The 20,633-nt window shown below is 36.5% G+C and overlaps 1 protein-coding gene across 8 annotated transcripts; it reads left to right on the top strand.

The window, feature by feature from the left end:
* Positions 1–6,939: 6,939 nt before the first annotated feature.
* LOC306854711 (ELAV-like protein 1) lies at positions 6,940–20,417 on the top strand. Of its 8 annotated transcripts, none has more exons than XM_079392938.1 (8): positions 6,940–7,086; positions 7,647–7,712; positions 8,446–8,508; positions 8,650–8,827; positions 10,065–10,168; positions 10,966–11,119; positions 11,211–11,436; positions 18,827–20,417. In XM_079392938.1, exons 2-8 carry the CDS (start codon positions 7,677–7,679, stop codon positions 19,152–19,154), a joined length of 1,089 nt encoding a protein of 362 aa, XP_079249064.1. In that variant the 5' UTR covers positions 6,940–7,086; positions 7,647–7,676; the 3' UTR covers positions 19,155–20,417. The 8 variants fall into 8 exon arrangements, with proteins under 8 accessions (XP_079249064.1, XP_079249062.1, XP_079249063.1 ...); XM_079392936.1 differs by having other exon boundaries at positions 8,650–8,842; XM_079392937.1 differs by having other exon boundaries at positions 8,647–8,827.
* Positions 20,418–20,633: the final 216 nt, after the last annotated feature.

Below are 20,633 nucleotides of genomic sequence, written 5' to 3'. Positions count from 1 at the left end.
AAAAGATGTTTACATATAGTCCACAAGAGAAAATAATAGTTGAATTTATAAAAATGACCCCGTTCAAAAGTTTACATACACTTGATTCTTAATTCTGTGTTGTTACCTGAACGATCCAAAGCTGTGTTTTTTTGTTTAGTGATAGTTGCTCATGAGTCCCTTGTTTGTCCTGAACAGTTAAACTGCCTGCTGTTCTTCAGAAAAATCCTTCAGGTCCCACAAATTCTTTGGTTTTCCAGCATTTTTGTGTATTTGAACCCTTTCCAACAATGACTGTATGATTTTGAGATTAATCTTTCCACACTGAGGACAACTGAGGGACTCATTTGCAACTATTACAGGAGGTTCAAACATTCACTGATGCTCCAGAAGGAAAAGCCATGCATTAAGAGTGAAAACTTTTGAACAGAAAGAAGATGAGTACATTTTTCTTGTTTTGCCTAAATATCATATTTTTTCATTTAGTACTGCCTTTCAGAAGCTACAGAAGATACTTACATGTTTTCCAGAAGGCAAATTAAGTTAAATTTACCTTGATCTTCAAATTCAATTAATGCATGGCTTTTAATGCATGGTTTTTCCTTCTGGAGCATCAGTGAGCGTTTCAAGCTTCTGTAATAGTTGTCCCTCAGTTGTCCTCAGTTTGGAAAGATGAATCTCAAAATCATACAGTCATTGTTGGAAAGGGTTCAAATACATAAAAATGCTGGAAAACCAAAGAATTTGTGGGACCTGAAGGATTTTTCTGAAGAACAGCAGGCAGTTTAACTGTTCTGTGCTATGCTGATGACACTCAACTCTACCTCTCATTCCATCCTGATGATCCGATGATAGCTGCTTGCATCTCAGCGTGTCTAACAGACATTTCTTGCTGGATGATGGACCATCACCTTCAACTCAACCTAGCTAAGACAGAACTGCTTGTAGTTTCAGCTAACCCATCACTTCATCACAATCTCACCTTCCAGTTAGGCTCATCAACCATAACTCCTTCAAAAACAACCAGAAACCTTGGAGTTGTGATTGATGATAAGCTGAATTTCTCAGACCACATTGCTAAAACTGCCCGGTCCTGCAGATTTGCATTATACAATATTAAGAAGATCAGGCCCTTTCTCTCTAACTAACTCGGTAGCACTCTCTATTCTAATTTTATTTTATCTATATGTCGTTTTATTTAAAAAAATATAATAATAATTATCTGTACTGCGTTAGGCTAACCAAGACTTGTAATAGCACTTGCATGTTGTTGCTCTTTTGTCTGTTTTGATTGCTTCTTATGTCCTCATTTGTAAGTCGCTTTGGATAAAAGTGTCTGCTAAATGACTAAATAAATAAATAGTAATAATAAATAACTGTTCAGGACAAACAAGGGACTCATGAGCAACTATCACTAAACAAAAAAACACAGCTTTGGATCGTTCAGGTAACAACACAGTAATAAGAATCAAGTGTATGTAAACTTTTGAACGGGGTCATTTTTATAAATTCAACTATTATTTTCTCTTGTGGGCTATGTGTAAACATCTTTTATGTGAAATATCTTATTCAGGTAAGTACTAAATAAACAATAACATGCACTTTGTATGATCCCTCTTAATTTGGTAAAATTAACAATTTGCAGATTCTGAAAGGTGTATGTAAAGTTTTGACTTCAACTGTATATATATATAAAATGTATCTTTATATGTCTTTCCCCTGTTTTAATTCAAAGTTTTTGTATTAGCACATTACAAAAAAAATGCTTTGATGGTTTGTAAAAACTCTAAAAGTCTAATGGAAGGATATGAATTAATGCCACAGTCATGGATTATGTTTTTCCCGGCTCATCTTTGGCGGTATATCGCCCATCAAATCGAATTGATGTCATTCAGGGTTACCATCCCCTTCTTTTCTCTTTAAGACCTGGGAAGGTTTTACTGAAAATCGCACCTAAACTGCCACTGTACTATAAGAAATCTTCTCTATGAGGTGGAACTAATACAGCTAGTACGCTTCAGCCACACTGTCTACCTCTTCTACTGTACAGGGGCTTCGAACTTCTCAAATAGGAAATTCTGTAGAGATCTACTCTTAGGATAGAAGGCATGGAAGAATATTTTTCAATGTTGAATGTCGAAGGGCTTTTTTGTGAACTTTATGTAGGCTAAATTAATCTGCCTCTATGAACATGTAACAGCATTGCGAAATGTTTCAGTATATAATACAGTTGCTTTTGTCATTCTACTTTATTTCGATCTTTGCCAAACAAGAATGCCTTGTACATACTGCTGACATAAATAGTAGCCTAATTAGACATCACTGGAACATTATGGTTATGTATGAATAATATTACTAGTTTGCAGTTAAGCTAAATTATGGAATTCTGTGCTCAATTGCAAGCCAGTGTAGATGCTATTTATGTTTGAGCAGGAGATTCCATGTTTCCAAGATTAATAAATTGTGCTACCAGATGCTCTCTTTGAAGTGAGTTTATATGCTTTTTGGTAGCTCATATGCTGACCGTTACAATTTTTGCTATAGTACACATGGATCAATTTTTGAAGCCGCATAGCAAAATTTTCTGTTGGTTTTCTGCTTTAATAAGGCATCTAAGAAAGGCTATGAATTGACCAGAATGTTTTTAATATAATTTTTCTAATTAGCAGAATAAAATAAAGACACTGAATCTATAAGACAGTGTAAAAAAATAAAATAAAGAGAGAGAGAGAGAGAGAGAGAGAGAGAGAGAGAGAGAGAAAACAACAACAACGGACATTATTTACTTATTTCCTGACATGCTATAATGATGGTTCAACTGATGTTACTTCTGAGTGTCACAAGTTTTGATCATTAAAAATAGTATATTTTATATTATAAAATTTATAGAATAGTTTAATTTTACATTAGCATAAAATTACAATTACATATAATTGACACATATTTTAAAAAGGTATTGATTATATTGTTATACTATCCAAAGGAACAATTGAAATACAGATCAAAAACAACTGACCTACCCCAACATATATAGCCTAATCAATTATATCATTTATTATTGGCCTATAATAACATATCCATATATTATATACATAAAAGTAAAAACTTAATTCCAAGAGAAGTACCTGATTACAGTGATAGTTTTCAGTTGAGTATCTAAAATTGTTTTCAAATCTTTCATTAGGAGTCGTCACGGGACAATCAAACAGTTGCAATGACAAACTACGGAAAGAATATACATATTCACAAAATAATTATAATAATAATTCAAATAAAAGATGTCATGAATTACTATTATGCAATGAAAAAGAGAAAAGAAAAACGTATGATTTTGATAGATCATAGTTAAGGTCATCACCATAATTTGTTTTCATATATAGCCTAACCCATGATAGTTTATCAAACATAATAGATCGTGTGTGTGTGTGTGTGTGTGTGTAGATAGATAGATAGATAGATAGATAGATAGATAGATAGATAGATAGATAGATAGATAGATAGATAGATAGATAGATAGATAGATAGATAGATAGATAGATAACATGGCAATGCTTCAAAAAAGGTCAAGTACTGCTCACTGCAGAGCCAAATGACCCCTAGCTCCCCCTCTCTGGAGGTCCAGCTCCACCTCTGTGTGAAGTAATGGGTGGAGTTATGTTTAGCAATAGGGTAAGGGGTAGGGTTAGGGTGTGGTTAGTTGTCTATCTCCACACATTACCTCCAGTGAGGGGGAGCTAGAGCTCCAGCTCCCTGTGCTCAGAGCCATAGAGAGAGAGAGTTGCAACAACTCCGTTGACTCCAATGGACCGTTTTTTTACAGCAATGGCGGGTCATGGAGCCACTCTCCCGGAAGTTCGCGCTAACACTATCAGCGCCATAGAGGTGCAGCAGAAGAGACTGCTGTGACCAGCTTTTAAAAGGTAAGACATTTCTAGAAACAAATTGTATATTATCAGCACAGTAAATCAAATTGCCTTGTGCATTAAAACAGATCATTATTAGATTATTCCTCACTTAATTAGTAGATTTACGGGATGTTATTCATTCTCTACATGCAGTTTCATACATCGTTGTGTAATGAAGGCTTTTAAACTGATTTTTGCTGGTGGGGAGTTATTTAATAGACTTGGATTTATTGCAAAGGATGCTGATGGACCTAAGTGAGAATGAAAAGTTTAAAATAGGTGAGCAGTTTTCATTTCAGAATTATGCTAGACTAAATTTACTAAATAAAATATATTATATACCACTACTATTTTATAGAAGTAATCACAGTAAACCTGTACATTATTACTATACTTTATATTTAAACGGCTTAGCAACTATAGATGTACTGTGTTGAAGGAGCAGTGATGCCACAGGACGGAAATATGATGGAGCATCACTTAACCATTTCTCCTGTGTTTTTCTCCTTCTCTAACTTGCTTTCAGAACAAGAACCACCTGAAGACTCCCTGTAATGAGACATCACCCTCACAATGAGTCTCTTCACTGGGGTTGGCAAGTCTCTCCCTGTTCTTCATGAAAAAGTGCCAGTTCTCAAGTATGATTCCATTACATTTTGTTGGTGTAATCTATAGATTGCTCCTGCTGACCTGCTATATCCAGCCTCTCATGAGGACCTCACTTGTGAAGAGATGACGCCAACCCTTGAGAGGACTCTGAATAAACATACAAAACTGCTACATTTTCCTTGCATTGTATTGATCACATCATGTAACCATTGCTTTAATTTGTTCATTGTTTCTGAATACATGACATTACTTAACTGCATGATTTGTATAGCCTAATTTTAGAGCATTTCTGCCATAGGAACATTACTTTGACACCGTTACACCTGTTAACAGAACTCTTATTTGTAATATAGAAACATTCATTTTCTTTAAAGCTGCTTTGAAACTATGTGCATAATAAAAAGTGCTATACAAATAAATGTGAATTATTTATGTAATTATATGTATAGTTTATTATAAATGTGTAAATAAGAGCATAAGTCAACATACATAAAATATATAATTAAATGTGTAAAAATGGTTTAAGTTGTTTTAAATTTGAATATACTACAAATATATTTTTATATATTAATAACTGAGGGGTGCACAAGAATCAAAAACATTAAACAAGATTCATTTTCACTTAATCTTAAAATATCTTCACTTATTTGGAATGCAATTTCCAAGAACAAACTTAATATTTACCATGAGATTAGTAATACGAAAATGAAAATTTAGATGTGATTGCACTTGACTACAACATACAAGTTGTAAGAACACGCACACACACACCCATTCATACATACATATGTATATATATATATATATATTCAGAGTCTGAAGTTAATTGGTAAAAGACCACGATGTCGATATAACATTGACTTTTACAATGGTAACTTCTGCCTAAAATACAATATATTCAGAGTCTGAAGTTAATTGGTAAAAGACCACGATGTCGATATAACATTGACTTTTACAATGGTAACTTCTGCCTAAAATACAGGTGCATCTCAATAAATTAGAATGTCGTGGAAAAGTTTATTTCAGTAATTCAACTCAAATTGTTAAACTCATGTATTAAATAAATTCAGTGCACACAGACTGAAGTAGTTTAAGTCTTTACCTGTTCTTTTAAATGTGATGATTTTGGCTCACATTTAACAAAAACCCAGTTTTCAGTTTTTAGTGAATTGTTGGCCTTCTGGAAAGTATGTTCGTTTACTGTATATGTACTCAATACTTGGTAGGGGCTCCTTTTGCTTTAATGCCTCAATTCGGCGTAGCATGGAGGCAATCAGCATGTGGCACTGCTGAGGTGGTATGGAAGCTCAGACTGCTTTGATAGCGGCCACTGACTGTGGAAACTTCACACTGAACTTCAAGCAGCTTGGATTCTGTGCCTCTCCACTCTTCCTCCAGACTCTGAGACCTTGATTTCCAAATGAAATGCAAAATTTACTTTCATCTGAAAAGAGGACTTTGGACCACTGAGCAACAGTCCAGGTCTTTTTCTCCTTGGCCCAGGTAAGACGCTTCTGATGTTGTCTCTGGTTCAGAAGTGGCTTGGTAGCCCTTTTCCTGAAGACGTCTGAGCGTGGTGACTCTTGATGCACTGACTCCAGCTTCAGTCCACTCCTTGTGAAGCTCTCACAAGTGTTTGAATCGGCTTTGCTTGACAGTATTCTCAAGCTTGCAGTCATCCCTGTTGCTTGTGCACCTTTTCCTACCCAAATTCTTCCTTCCAGTCAACTTTGCATTTAATATGCTTTGATACAGCACTCTGTGAAAAGCCACACCTTTCAGTAATGACCCTCTCTGACTTACCCAAATGGGAGGCCTCTGTGGAGGGCGCCAATGTTCATCTTCTGGATCATTGCAAAGGCAGCAGTCTTCTCCATTATTGTGGTTTCAAAGAACAAGAGATACCAGGAATGTATACTGTAGGGATGGTCGTTAATTGAAACTCAAATGTAAATATTCTAATGTTTTGAGATACTGATTTTTGACTTTCATGAGCTGTAAGCTCGAATCATCAAAATTAAAACAAAAAAACTTTTGAAATGTTTTACTTTACATGTAACGAAGCTAAAATATATGAAAGTTTCACTTTTTGAAATAAGTTACAAGAAAAAAAAATGAACTTTTTCACGATATTCAAATTTATTGAGATGCACCTGTATGTTAACAAGGCAGGTTAGGATGGCTGACCAAATTAATCCTCAAATGTTAGCGGATTTTATCTTTTAAAAACAACACTGATACAGCTACATAAATAAATAATTGTATTGTCTACTAATTACCAAAAATCGCAGTTCTGTCTCTCTAACTCAATGCATTCCAATTGCCCGCTATCAACTTCCTGGAACTATTTGAGGTCTACGTGAATCACGTGACGACCGAGCGTTTTGAACTTCCGTTGTAGCAACTCCTGTACTTGCAGCATCCAGCCGGGAGGAGGCGTGGCTTCATTTCAGCTTGAGCGCGAGACACCCGAGAGCACCCCCGTCTTGGGTTGAGATCGCGCGTGCGTGCGTAGAGCAGATCTCTGCTTTGTTCTCTTCACGATTTGCGACTCGCTCCACTACAACGACGGTCCAGGACGAAGGAAACGGAGGTATATATATATATATATATTTGTGCTTGAAAATTATGTAATTCTTTTTAGAATGTGAGTTTTTTAAATGTGCGGACTGCAAGCTCTCAAACGTTCACGAGCACGCGCCGGTAGCTTCGATACTGGCGAAGAGGCCTCAAAAGAGCGGCCTAAAACGTTGAAAGTATTGTTATTATTACTACTCACAAAATGAGTTTAGGTAATAATGTAACCACTCTATGTGTGGGTAATGATACTATTGCGATGTTGTTAATATTTATTTATTTGTAACTGTTCGCGCTCTTCGTGCAGCCTTGCTTAGTTTGGTTAGCCTAGCCTAGCATACATGCTAACGTTACTGTTCATTGGTTTGCGTTTGTTTTTGGTTGTAAGTTACGTTAGATGAAATAAGTCGACGACTAAACGTTTATTCCATTGTAAGTGGCAGACTTGAGTGATTTTTATTTTTTTGTCCCCGATGGATGTAACATTACGGTTCCTAACGGTGCAGTGTTTGTCTTGCCTCTAATACATAATGTGTATCTACTGCAAGGCTGTTTACGATTTCGTTTCTTTTTCAGACTAAGATTTTGAAGCTGTAAGGTGTCTACATGGCCGTCAGAAGAGGACACGTAAGGTATTTAAAAGTAAGTATTTACAATCTACTTTTACATTAATTTCTTCAGTGAAATGGTGAGTTACCTTAACAATTCAATATGTTAAGGTATTTATGCTGCCTATTAAGCTACCGTTGTTTTGGTCTTGGTTTATTCACTTATTTGAATGACAATTGGGAAGAATTTCAGAGACAAGTTTCAAGTGGTTATGCACTGAAATTTTAGTAAGAGAAAATAATCGTCTGCAACAGCAAAAAAAAAAAAATGGTTATGACCGAAATAGATTTGGAGGGCTGAAGCTATTGAAACAGTGGTATTTTATTAGTGCTTCTCTGGTGCATTTGGACAGTTTTAGCATGTATTTTATCCACATAAAGTGAATAATGTACAACAGCCAAACGTCAGCTGTTTAGATGCAATTCACCATTATGAAAACTAAAAAGTAGAAAAGCATGTTCAGCTAAATTATCAAAAGGTGACTTGTTGGTGAGGAAGTTTAATTGCCCAAATTTAATCAACACAACTATTGGTTTACTGGCAAACGAAAATTTACATTTTGGTTTCTGTAAAAAAAAAAAAATCACATTTCAGTATTTGATTATTAGTTATTATTAGTTTCAACAATTGTTTTTTTTTTGCGTAGCACAAGTATAAAGGACAGGAATTACAGTTAGCACCTAAGTAAAAAATGCAAATAGCTATATATTGCTTGGTGTTATTAGGTATATATTTGTATCATGTTGCAACTGATTTGTTGCTGCAGGTTTGTGAGGTTCAGAACCAGGGTAATGACAGAGACTCACACAAGGGTGGCAGCTCAGTAAAGGTAAAATTGGCCATTATTTTTGTGTGTAGACTAATGTCGGATGTTGTTGGTCATGCTACTTGCATTTTTTTTTTTTAGGTTTTAGTTTGCCAGTGTACGTTTTCTTGGCTTGGTCACAATGCATAATCTTTTCTCTAGCAGGACGTGTACGACATGCCGAACGGTTACGAGGACCACATGGGCGATGAGCCGAGTGATGCGAAAACCAACCTGATCATCAACTACCTGCCCCAGAACATGAGTCAGGAGGAGCTTCGGAGTCTCTTCAGCAGCATTGGCGAGGTGGAGTCGGCCAAACTCATAAGAGACAAGATGGCAGGTACATCTCAACACAGTGAGCCAGGGTCTTTCTCTTTGTTGTTTGTGGTACATGAAGAGAGAGGCTGCTTGATTTCACAACTTCTTGTCTATGTTTCCAATACGATTTTGTCCGACACGTTTTTTTTTTTTTTTTTTGTTACAAGTTTTGCACATTTACAATGCACTTATTTTTCAGTATTTTAAAGTACTGTGTTTTTGGTTTTATTTTTTTTGGTTTTTAATATTAAAGCAAATCTTTGCTTTCTTTTGACCAGTTTATTGAAGCTTGGGTCAGATTTGTGACAGCATTTCACTGTCCACTGTGGTATGTTTTATGCTCCAATAAACATTTTGCTCAATTTTCATTTGGTTTATTTACATTTTTTTCCCCCTCTATTTGAAAAGGTGTAAAGATGGTACTGGTCCGATTCAATATCATTGAGATTTTGATTAGACTTGGAGTCCTCCCACAATGTGCTAAGTTTTGATTTGACTTTGAAGTCAAGCACATGTGTTTTTATGTAAATGTTTTCTTGGTGTGGAGATTGCAAAAAATAGTTTGACATTTTGAAAAAACAATTTTTTTTATTTTTTTCCATATAAAGATGTGGGCATCCTGTCTTGTTCTGTGCAAAGTGTATAAGCAAATGTGCTTTATTCTTTGGGTGGTTATTGTTTTTTTTTTTGGTTGTTTTTGTTTTCTTATTGTTTCCCATGTTTTTGAGGACAATTATCAATTTCCAGTTGTATTGTGGAGTACCGGGAGAGGCCTATTGATGTCAGTCTGGTGCCATCTTCATGCATCTATGCCATTAGCTTTGTTTGATAGTCTTTTTTTGTTTCTTTTTGTTTTGTTTTTCTCGCCCAAAGCATCCCACTATCCACGGAATTTATTATACTTAGAAATATGATGTAGAGTTATAATGTTGAATGTACATTGTATTTTATTTACTTAAACTTTTATAAATGCCTACTAATGTTTTTGTTTTTATTTTTAAGGAGGTGAAGGAAGGTATTTGTTTTTTTTCCTAGAAACTCTTTTATGAAGACTGTTTTTGATTAGATTTCTGTATCCTAACCGTTTTCTTGCCTGATGTCAAACTTTGTTTTTGATGAACATGTAACTATTTTGTTTTACAATTGCCATTCAGAAGAACAGCTTGCATTGTTTCTTTTGTGCAGAGAGAATAGTCTGCAGGATGTGGACGAACGTTTGTTATTTTTATTTTGTTTGTTTTCCCTTTTGTTTTCTCTAGGCCACAGTTTAGGGTACGGATTTGTTAACTATGTTAACCCTAGTGATGCAGAAAGGGCAATCAATACACTCAATGGCCTGAGACTACAGTCTAAAACTATCAAGGTAACGTGCAAAGAGGTGTTTTTGTATCCATGTGTTAAATTATAGATGCCATATTGGTAAACTAGACTCAAAGCAGTTAGGACAGCGCTCCAGTCCTGCCTGCTTTCTGTAAGGAATGAACAACTTCATGAGTTTCAACAATTTTTCCTTTTTATTTTTTTTCCTTTTTTTGCTTTGTTTGATTTTTCTTTTTCCTGACATTTGATGTCCCAAGATCTGTATGATTGGCTGTCTTTGGCTAAGCATGGTTTAATTTCGGTACAGAATTATACTGAAGTCAGTGACGTTTTTATTTTCGAGTTCCTTTTAAGATGAAAATATGCCATTTTCATTTCTCTTGCGTGGTTGTGGTGTAAAAATGGAGGTGTAAATTTTAGTAGTCATTTGCTTGAGTATGAAATTGTGCCGAACAGAAGCCCTGTGCTGAAGTCCCAGACTTTTTTATTTTATTTTATTATCATTGTTTTTTTGTTTGTTTTGCTTTTGAGCATTGTAGTTTTAATTCAAATTGAAAGTTGCCCGTTTTTGTTGTAGATATAGAATATAAAATAGTTTTATACCTATGTGAAGCACACACTATCATTGTAGCGTTTTTATTGTTTGGGTTTAATTTTTGTTGGGGTTTTTAATTTTATTTTATATGTGAAACTCAGATGTGAGGTTATGCTTTGGCTACACAATGGAACTACATTGTTTTATCAGTAATGGGGGCAAACACGATGGCTTAAATTAGAATTTTTTTTTTTATATAGCCTTATTGAAGTGGTTTTTAATGCAATTTTTCTCCATTAAATTAGGTCTCATTTGCCCGGCCAAGCTCTGACAGCATCAAAGATGCCAACCTGTACATCAGCGGTTTACCCAAGACCATGACACAGAAGGATGTAGAGGACATGTTTACCCAGTACGGGCATATCATAAACTCCCGAGTACTGGTCGATCAGGCCTCGGGTAATAATTTATTTCCTGCACCCTGCAATTTTCCATCTTGAATGTATTCTGGGTGTCAACTCATTTTTCAAGGGCTTTCCTTACCTGTTAGGCCTGTCTCGTGGAGTTGCATTCATCCGTTTCGATAAGAGGTCTGAAGCGGAGGAAGCCATCAAGGATCTTAATGGATCCAAACCAGCTGGTGCCTCTGAACCAATCACGGTGAAGTTTGCTGCCAATCCAAATCAGACCAAGAATTCCCAGCTGATCTCTCAGCTGTACCACACTCAATCCCGTCGGTTTGGAGGACCTGTTCATCACCAGGCGCAGCGCTTCAGGTGAGAGCAATATGCTTCCTGTAGTTTTAATGTTGTCCATTTATCAGTATGTTGTAGTTGTTGCATCAGATTCTTCACTGCTTGTGAGAAAAGCGTAATATATTTAGTCAATTATTGTTCTTGCACAGCACAAATCAAGAAAATGTAAATTCGCATGGTTTGCTTACAGATTTAGTTGTAGCAAATAACAAACGCTAACAGACTGGTTGTATTGCACTTATTTGAGCGGAATATATCAGTTTCAAGGTCAATGTTTTCAGCTCATCGTTACTTTTTCTGTAATGCAGAGATTGTTTGCACATGAATGCCAGGTTGGGAAGATTAAAGGGGTGGTTGATTGTAGGGCTGTATACCTTGGAGAACCTGGTGATACGATACATACCTCGATACACAGGTCACGATTCGATACGTACCTCGATACAGAGCTGTCTCGATACGATTTGATACAATGTGACACGATTCGATACGATTCAATAAAAATACATGGGCCAGAGCCAATTAGTTAATGCTGAACACATTTACTCAACAAACAGAACTCTGCATTTTTCTTCAATTTAATGAAGACAAAAGTGCATTATAACAGTGCATTTTGCTTAAATATTTGCAACTTTAAGTGCTCTGATTAATTGTACACAAATTGTATTAATCTGGAAATTACCACAAGTCAACATTTAACTTTCCAAGGGTACAGTCTGAGCTCACACAAGCACAAAATCTTCTTCTTATTATTCTTAACTTCTTATTAAATCTTCTTATAATTCTTTTTTGTGACACCATGTACTGCCATAACATATTTCACTATGAAATCACTTAAATGCTACATCTTGCTTTAACATTTTCCATGAGTTTTTTTAAACTCGCGGGCGCCGCTGCGCCCCCTAATGGCTGGGCGGAGTATCGATACTAGGGGCTAGAATGTCGATACTGTATCTTTTATTATATCGGTATGTATCTAAGAATCGATATTTTGAGCACACCCCTAGTTGATTGCGATTTCACTTTTTTTAACGTTAGTGTGTAATGTTGCTGTTTGAGCATAAACAATGTCTGCAAAGTTATGAAGCTGAAAGTCTTTTAAAATTCTGTCAGTTTAATGCCTACAAAAACGACTTGTAAGGGACTACAACGAGTTACTTCTGGGTCAGTTACGTCAAAAACCCAGATAAACCCTGCCCCGTAAAAGTCTACTCGTATGTAAATCGTGATATGTCATATAGTTAATAATCACGCGAAGAGTGCCATCTTTTCTCCAAAAGTCAGCGTGATTACAAATGTGATTTTGATATTATGCAACAGTTCAATAAACAAGAAGTTAATATTAAAAGACTTACGTTTTAGACGCCATATTTCTAGCTTTTGCTCTATTTCTACAACAAAAATAATTCCAAACACAGCCACAGCACCGTTTTGAGTCTCTGAGCAACATGACAGTGTTTCGTTCCTGAATGAATCAATCATTTAAATGATTCGGATCAATCGCAATGACTCCCTTATTACAGTTTTTCTCAGTCGCTTTGGTACATTTCTTGAATCATCCTTGACATTTGCAAAACAGTAAGTGCATTTCTCAAAACAACTTGTTCAAATAGCAAAACACCATGGATTCCCTGCAAACCAGTCTCTTGCTCAAAATGCTTAGTTCATCTCTCAAAAATAAATGTCAATGAACATGTCAGTGCCATCAGAATAAGTCCTTGTGTCATTGTGTACGGATAAGACAATCAAATTGCTTAGTCGTTGTCAATATAACAGTGTACTCTGGAGGGATGTTCTGATGTAAACTATGGCTACAGTTTGGATGACAGTTACTGCACTTATGTATGCCATATTTCCTTTCAAAAGTACAAATTTACACATTACTGTATGTGGGATATTGATTGAAAAAGACTGTTTTAACATGTTTGAATTATTGAGGATATGGTTGATCTCCCAATATTTAGCTGCAGCCTTCAGCCATTGTAAGGCCATGATTGACAACATTATTTCATCTGATATGCACCTCTGTCCTTGGCCTCTTCTTCCTCTTCCTCTGTTTTGCCTCTGTACACTTCCATGCATCCTTACTCCTCTTCCTCTCAGCTGTTGTCCCTGATCGTTTTCTGGATATTCATCCATCGTCAGAATTTGTAACTTTTGTGTTATCTTCCGTCTATATATGCTGCTTTATCTTGTATGCTATATATCCAATTGAAGGGTCATGAAATGCACCTTTGAGCTGTTTCAGAGAATTGATTTATAATTGGTTGATCTATATTCTCTTCATTAGTGAGAGTCAGGATTCACTTGCACCGTTAATGGCAAATTTACAAAGTCTAATAGAGATGTGTAGAAAATGACAGTTTGACAACTAGATCAACCATTTTGCATTTAATGACTTATACAATAAACTAATGACTAGATGTTTTGAGGGGTAAGACAATAGCACAGAGATCTATATAATACATTTTGATCAACATGACGTAAGCAATGGATGTACCAAAGCATTTGCAACTTGTTCAAAGAAATTAGAAACTGCTTTTTTTGATGTGCACAAGTGACACAATGATGTGAAGATTGAACGGGTAGTTTTGAGAATTTCAATTCTGATCTGAGAAATGTACCAAAGCGACTGAGAAAAACTGTAACGCTGACTTACTGCCACCTATTGGCCATTTTAATTTCACATTTTAAGTATCTTCATTTTTTTTAAATAATTTCAAACATCAGTTTTCAACGTTTTGTTTCAAATATCAAAACATAATTTATGCATTTGTAACTGCAGGTTAGCATTCTATGTCCCTCTGAGCTGCATTAAGCAGAGTGTAAATACATCTAAATGCCACTTCAGATGCATTGCAAATAGGGATGGGTATCGTTAAGGTTTTAACGGTATTACTACTCTTACCGATACTGCTTATCGATCCGGTACTTTAACGGTATTCTTATCGGTACTTTTTGTTTTACTTTGTTTCTTTGTTCATATACAGTATCTTATCTTATGTATATAAAACACTAAAAATGCCTGCACTTCATCAATTTGTAAATGCACCAGTGTGCAGGTATTTTTAGTGTTTTATATACATAAGATAAGATACTGTATATGAACAAAGAAACAAAGTAAAACAAACTGACAAATACAATAAAACAAACACACAAACAAAATGAAATAAACAGTGCTTTCATTTTTCCATGAAGGTCTACTAATATTAATGTTCAGGTAAGTAATAGTTACAAAAGTAATCAGATGTAAATGAGCACTGCATAGTTTTCACTGTATGTACTGATAGATTTATGTTTATTAAAGCTATAACGTTGTTCAGATTAAGAGCTGTGGGTGATTTTCTCTTTGCATTTTGTTCTTTGATTAACATTGATGGCTCAAGCTCCAGTCTGACACTTTAAGATAATACTGACACACATCGGATTTTCTCCCAACTGTTCTCGTCCACTTAAAACATAAAAGTGAAGACTCTCATAACCGGCCATTTTGACACATTGTGTGTGTATTTTTTGGCATATTTTTGTGTTATTTCGACGCGCCCGAAGCTCAAAGTGTACTTTGCTTGTCCGTTTTGGAGCACGCCGCCGCGCAGGCACACGCGCGCACACACATTTCAGCCTGGGGAACAGCAGATTATACTTTCAACGTTTTACTATCAAATATGTCCTGCAATGTAGCAACAGTAAAGACGGCATTTTATAACAATCACTGATTGAGCTGATTCAGATGTTAAGTTTTGATTCGGAGGAACAAATCCGCGCCGCTATGAAGGGAAGGGAGTTGTGCTAGAAGAAATGTGGCTATAATCCTTGGAAGCCAAAATCGAAAAAAAAATACTTAGCTTAATATAACAGCCACAGGCCTAAAGTGTGAGCAGATGTTTGAATAGTTGGTTCTCTCTTCTATCATAATTAAACAGGACTTTCATGTTGCGTGTGCTGAAGCTCCGCGTGAGCGCGATCTGGCTTCTGAATTGCGCATAGCAAAAATGCATCATAGACAAATGCTTGAATATTATTGCACATAAAAACAGCTGGTGACATATATATATATAGAGAGAGAGAGAGAGAGAGAGAGAAACAATAAATGTATGTGTGTTTTCTTAATTTCTCCAATACCGACAGAAGTACCGATAACGTCAGAGCTTATCGATACTCCGGTCTTTCATAATTTAGCCCCGAGACCGATTTAATACCGAGTTTCGGTACCCATCCCTAATTGCAAAGATACATTTTGTTGATACTGATTTCATCTGCTTAGTAACAGCCCAAATGCAAGAATTTGACTCAAAAGATGATGCACCCTTTTAGAAAAAAATGGCTTAAAGGTAAAAATGCCCATAAAACTTGTTGGAAAAAAATTATTCCTATCACTGCTGTGAACTGACCACACAGAATATGAAGAATATCAAAAAAAATCAGGAGTCAGGTGTCCATGGTAATCTTTAAGATATCAGCACAACAACACTCGGCAAAATATTTTCTAATTATTGTTATCGATAAAATCCCAGATAATATCAATATATAATTTGTCAATTTCGCACACCCCTAATTCATGTTAATTTATTGATGATAATTGCTCAAATCAATATAATTAATACTTATGACTTGTATTAAGGCTGAAATGTAAAGTTTATCATTTTATAAAACTTTTAGTTTTTGTGAGAACTTGTATCTGAATAGTAAATTATGCTTTTGACAGTCATTTTACAGTTTAATATGGTACTATAGACATTGCCCTACCCCGCTCAAATGGTATTAATTTTATTTGTGCAGGTCTTAAAAAAATTCTGCAGAAACCCTGTGTTCACTCTTTACTTCTACCTCTCGCTCTCTCTCTCACACACACATACATGCATGCATACATACATATACATACACAGTGAGGTCAATAAGTATTTGATCACCCTGTGATTTTGCAAGTTCTCTTACTTACAAATCATGGAGGGGTCTACGATTTTCAGCATAGGTGCATTTCCACTGTGAGAGACAGAATCTAAAAATAAAAATCCGGAAATCACATTGTATGATGTGTTAACAATTTATTTGTGAATTACTGTGTCAAATAAATATTTGATCACTTGCTTATCCGCCAGATTTCTGACCCTCAAAGACCTGTTATTTTGCTTTTAAATAGTCCAGCTACACTCTGCTCATGATTCTAAATTAGTAGCAACTGTTTGAGGTCGTTAGCTGTCATAAAGACCCCTGTGCACCCCACAATCAGCCAAAGTCTAAGTAGCAACATGGGCAAAACCAAAGAGCTGTCAAAAGACACAAGAGACAAAATTGTAGACCTTCACAAAGCTGGAAAGGGCTACGGGGCAATTGCCAAGCAGCTTGGTGAAAAAAGAACAACTGTTGGAGCAATTGTCAGAAAATGGAAGAGGCTAATGATGACTGTCAATGTCCCTCAGACTGGGGCCCCACGGAAGATCTCTCCTCGTGGGGTATCAATGATGCTAAGAATGGTGAAGAATCAGCCCAGAACTACACGGGAGGAGCTGTTCAATGCCGTGAAGAGAGCTGGGACCATCGTTTCCAAGGCTACTATCAGTAATACACTAAGACGTCATGGTTTAAAATCTTGCATCGCACGGAAGGTTCCCCTGCTTAAGTCAGCCCATGTCCAGGCCCGTCTGAAGTTTGCCAGGGACCATCTGGATGATCCAGAGGAGTCATGGGAGAAAGTCCTGTGGTCAGATGAGACCAAAGTAAAACTTTTTGGTCTCAACTCCATTCGCCGTGTTTGGAGGAAGAAAAAAAATGAGTATCATCCCAATAATACCATACCTACAGTGAAGCATGGGGCTGGAAGCATCATGCTCTGGGGGTGTTTTTCTGCACAGGGGACAGGACGACTGCACTGTATTAAGGAGAGGATGAACGGGGCCATGTATTGTGACATATTGGGCAAAAACCTCCTTCCCTCAGTCAGAGCATTAAAGATGCATGGGTCATGGCTGGGTCTTCCAACATGACAATGACCCAAAGCACACAGCCAGGAAAACCAAGGAGTGGCTCCATAAGAAGCATATCAAGGTTCTAGAGTGGCCTAGCCAGTCTCCAGACCTAAATCCAATAGAAAATCTTTGGAGGGAGCTTCAACTCCGTGTTGCTCAGCAACAGCCCCGAAACCTGACAGATCTAGAGAAGATCTGTATGGAGGAGTGGGCCAAAATCCCTCCTGCAGTGTGTGCAAACCTGGTGAAGAACTACAGGAACCGTTTGACCTCTGTAATTGTTAACAAAGGCTTCTGTACCAAATATTAAATTTTTTTTGACTCAAGTGATCAAATACTTATTTGACACAGTAATTCACAAATAAATTGTTAACACATCATACAATGTGATTTCCGGATTTTTATTTTTAGATTCTGTCTCACAGTGGAAATGCACCTATGCTGAAAATTGTAGACCCCTCCATGATTTCTAAGTAAGAGAACTTGCAAAATCACAGGGTGATCAAATACTTATTGACCTCACTGTATTTCAGATCATCAGCTCAGTGAATACACTTTTCACATACTGTAGCTATGGGAAGCGTTATACATGGTGTGCGGTTGCTGTACTGTAGTAAAGCTTTAATCAGAATAAAACCGTATATTAAAAGCTTAACAGAAGCAGTAGCATTTACAAATAACAGCGTATCTAAAAGTATGAGACAACAGCAAACAAAAAATTAAGGTCTACTATTAAAAGCCGTGCTTGCACAGGTTCTGCGCGATTCTCTTCACTAATATCCTCTGTCTCTCAATCGGGCTCAAACTGATAAGCAATATACACTGCGCCATTGTTTACAATACAAACCGGAGCACATGCCGCTGAGCTGAGTGGCGGGACGCTAGCCAATCACAACACACTGGGCCAGCTAACAAATCTAAGCCCATCGTGTATTTCTGAGCGAGGGGCTTCATAAAAGCAGGAAATGATCAGCGTGTTTATCAGAGAAGGGTCAGAGCGGTGTGGAATAAAGGTAAATTATGTGAAAAATGCGTTTAACAAACAGCATTAACACAAGGTAGACTGCACCCCATAAACACAATCAAGCCTAGAAAAAAGTCAACCACCCCTTTAAGTGAATCGCTGGACAGAAAATGTATAGATTTTAGAGAAAAAAGCTCTGCTTGAAGGATTTAAACTCTTTAAATCTGGAAACCGCCAACATGAAAGCTTGTTACTAATGCAGTGTAATGAAAATTAAAATGAATCGTTTTCAGGGTAAATAATCAGCAGGCAACATTGAAGATGACTCTTGTCTTGTCTTTTACAGCAAAATCTGAACTGTTTCCATAATTGATCCTGCTCTTTTCCTGTTTGTCACTGTGAAGCTGCTTTGACACAGTCTGCATTGTATACAGCGTTATAGAAATGAAGGTGACTTTGACTGATTGATCTCTTGCTCTGGCAGGTTTTCACCCATGAGTGTTGACCACATGAGCGGTGCCTCTGGGATGAACGTGTCTGGCAGCTCTTCCTCTGGATGGTGTATCTTCATCTACAACTTGGGTCAGGATGCCGATGAAGGCATCCTGTGGCAGATGTTCGGTCCGTTCGGTGCTGTCACCAATGTTAAGGTCATCCGTGACTTTAACACCAACAAATGCAAAGGGTTTGGGTTTGTTACCATGACAAATTACGAAGAGGCCGCAATGGCCATCGCCAGCCTGAACGGATACCGCATGGGAGACCGAGTCCTGCAAGTGTCGTTCAAAACCTCAAACAAGCCTCACAAGTAAAGGGACTGTTTTTTGTGTTGTAAGAGAATCTGAAAGTAATTGCGGTTTGTTCTAAAGATTTCAGTTATTGTTGACTGTCCACATAAACATAATTCATACATCTGTGTTGAGGTGAAATAAGTTTGTGCTAGTGTTTTACTCTGTGGGGTTGAGCAAATATTAGAATGTTGCATTAGTGGTTTTGTCCCTGATGCCTGGCATTTGTAAAACCCTGGACAATTTAAAAACTTCATGTGTGTATATATATCGGAGGATTAGTTTTTTTTTTTTTTTTTTTTTTTTTTTTTTTTGGTAAACACTGTTACGATGCCATAAAGATATCATGGCATTGTTGCTCTTTCCTTCTATCCCCTCTTCCCTTCATCACATTGGACTTGATGGTCCAATTTTCTTTATTATAATGTGAAAGATTTTAGCTTTATTGCCAGTAAAAACTACACATCCCCACCTCTTCTAGACCTTTGTAAATAGTGACTAGTCCAATTCTTCAGTGCTCCAGCTCACCCATCTGTAAGGTAAAAGAACATTGGAAGGACCAAAGAACTTGGAGTATAAAGTGTTTTAGTTTTCCTGTTTGGAAATTAAAATCTAAAACCGCAAGTATTCTTTTATATTAATTTTTTTTCCTCCCGCAGTTTGCTTCTTTTTTTTATCCGTTTTTTCATTTGATATTAAAGTTTATTTTGCATTTAACCACATATTTCTTTTTGTCTCGTTTTATTTGGAAGGTGGTTGAAAAGCCATTTTTAAAAATTGGTTTTACATGATCTTTCAAACCAGCGTTGAATTCACTCCTCACGTTGCGTTAAAGGTCTGCGAGGTTTCTGGATAAATTGGAGTCTGACGAAAGCAGGGTTGTAGACACTTGGCTGCAATCTCAGTCTAGATTTGGTTAGATCAGTGTTCAGTTACACATTTGCTTGCTGAATTAACATTAATAATGCATTTTAATGTAGTGTTTTACTCTGTACTTATCCTAAATGCAGCTTTGTACATTTTAATGTGGAATTTCAATCTGTTTTTTGAGATGTTGTCAAGTCATGTAAAGCCACACAAAGATGAAGAATTGTTTCATTGTTCTCACACAGTACTAATACACATCCGGTTTGCAGACCAGCACTACACTTGTGTGCATGTTCATTTGTCGGTAGGATTTATTTCAGTAATTGTACACATGCTTCGGGTCTTTGTTGGTAGTGTGATCTGAGGTCCTGTAGCAGGATATTCCATGTGTTTCATTCAAATAAATGCCATTTTGTCGTAAAAATGTTTTGTTACTTTCATTATTATTCTAAATGTTTCTCAAGTTAACGGTAAAAAAGACTGCTCAAGTTAGTTTACTGTCTGCGTGTTCATATAATGTAATAAATGTTGAAGAATTAATCAGCTTTCATTTGCTGATTATATTTGACAAACTTTCCACACTACATTACACGTTGTATATTAGGAGCGGTCATGTTTTAGTTGAACAGAGACAGA

This window comes from Barbus barbus (assembly GCF_936440315.1).
Source record: "Barbus barbus genome assembly, chromosome: 35".
In the NCBI taxonomy this organism is placed as follows: domain Eukaryota; kingdom Metazoa; phylum Chordata; class Actinopteri; order Cypriniformes; family Cyprinidae; genus Barbus; species Barbus barbus.
The sequence above is the reverse complement of the archived record's forward strand: the minus strand, read 5'-3'. Positions and strand labels throughout refer to the sequence as shown.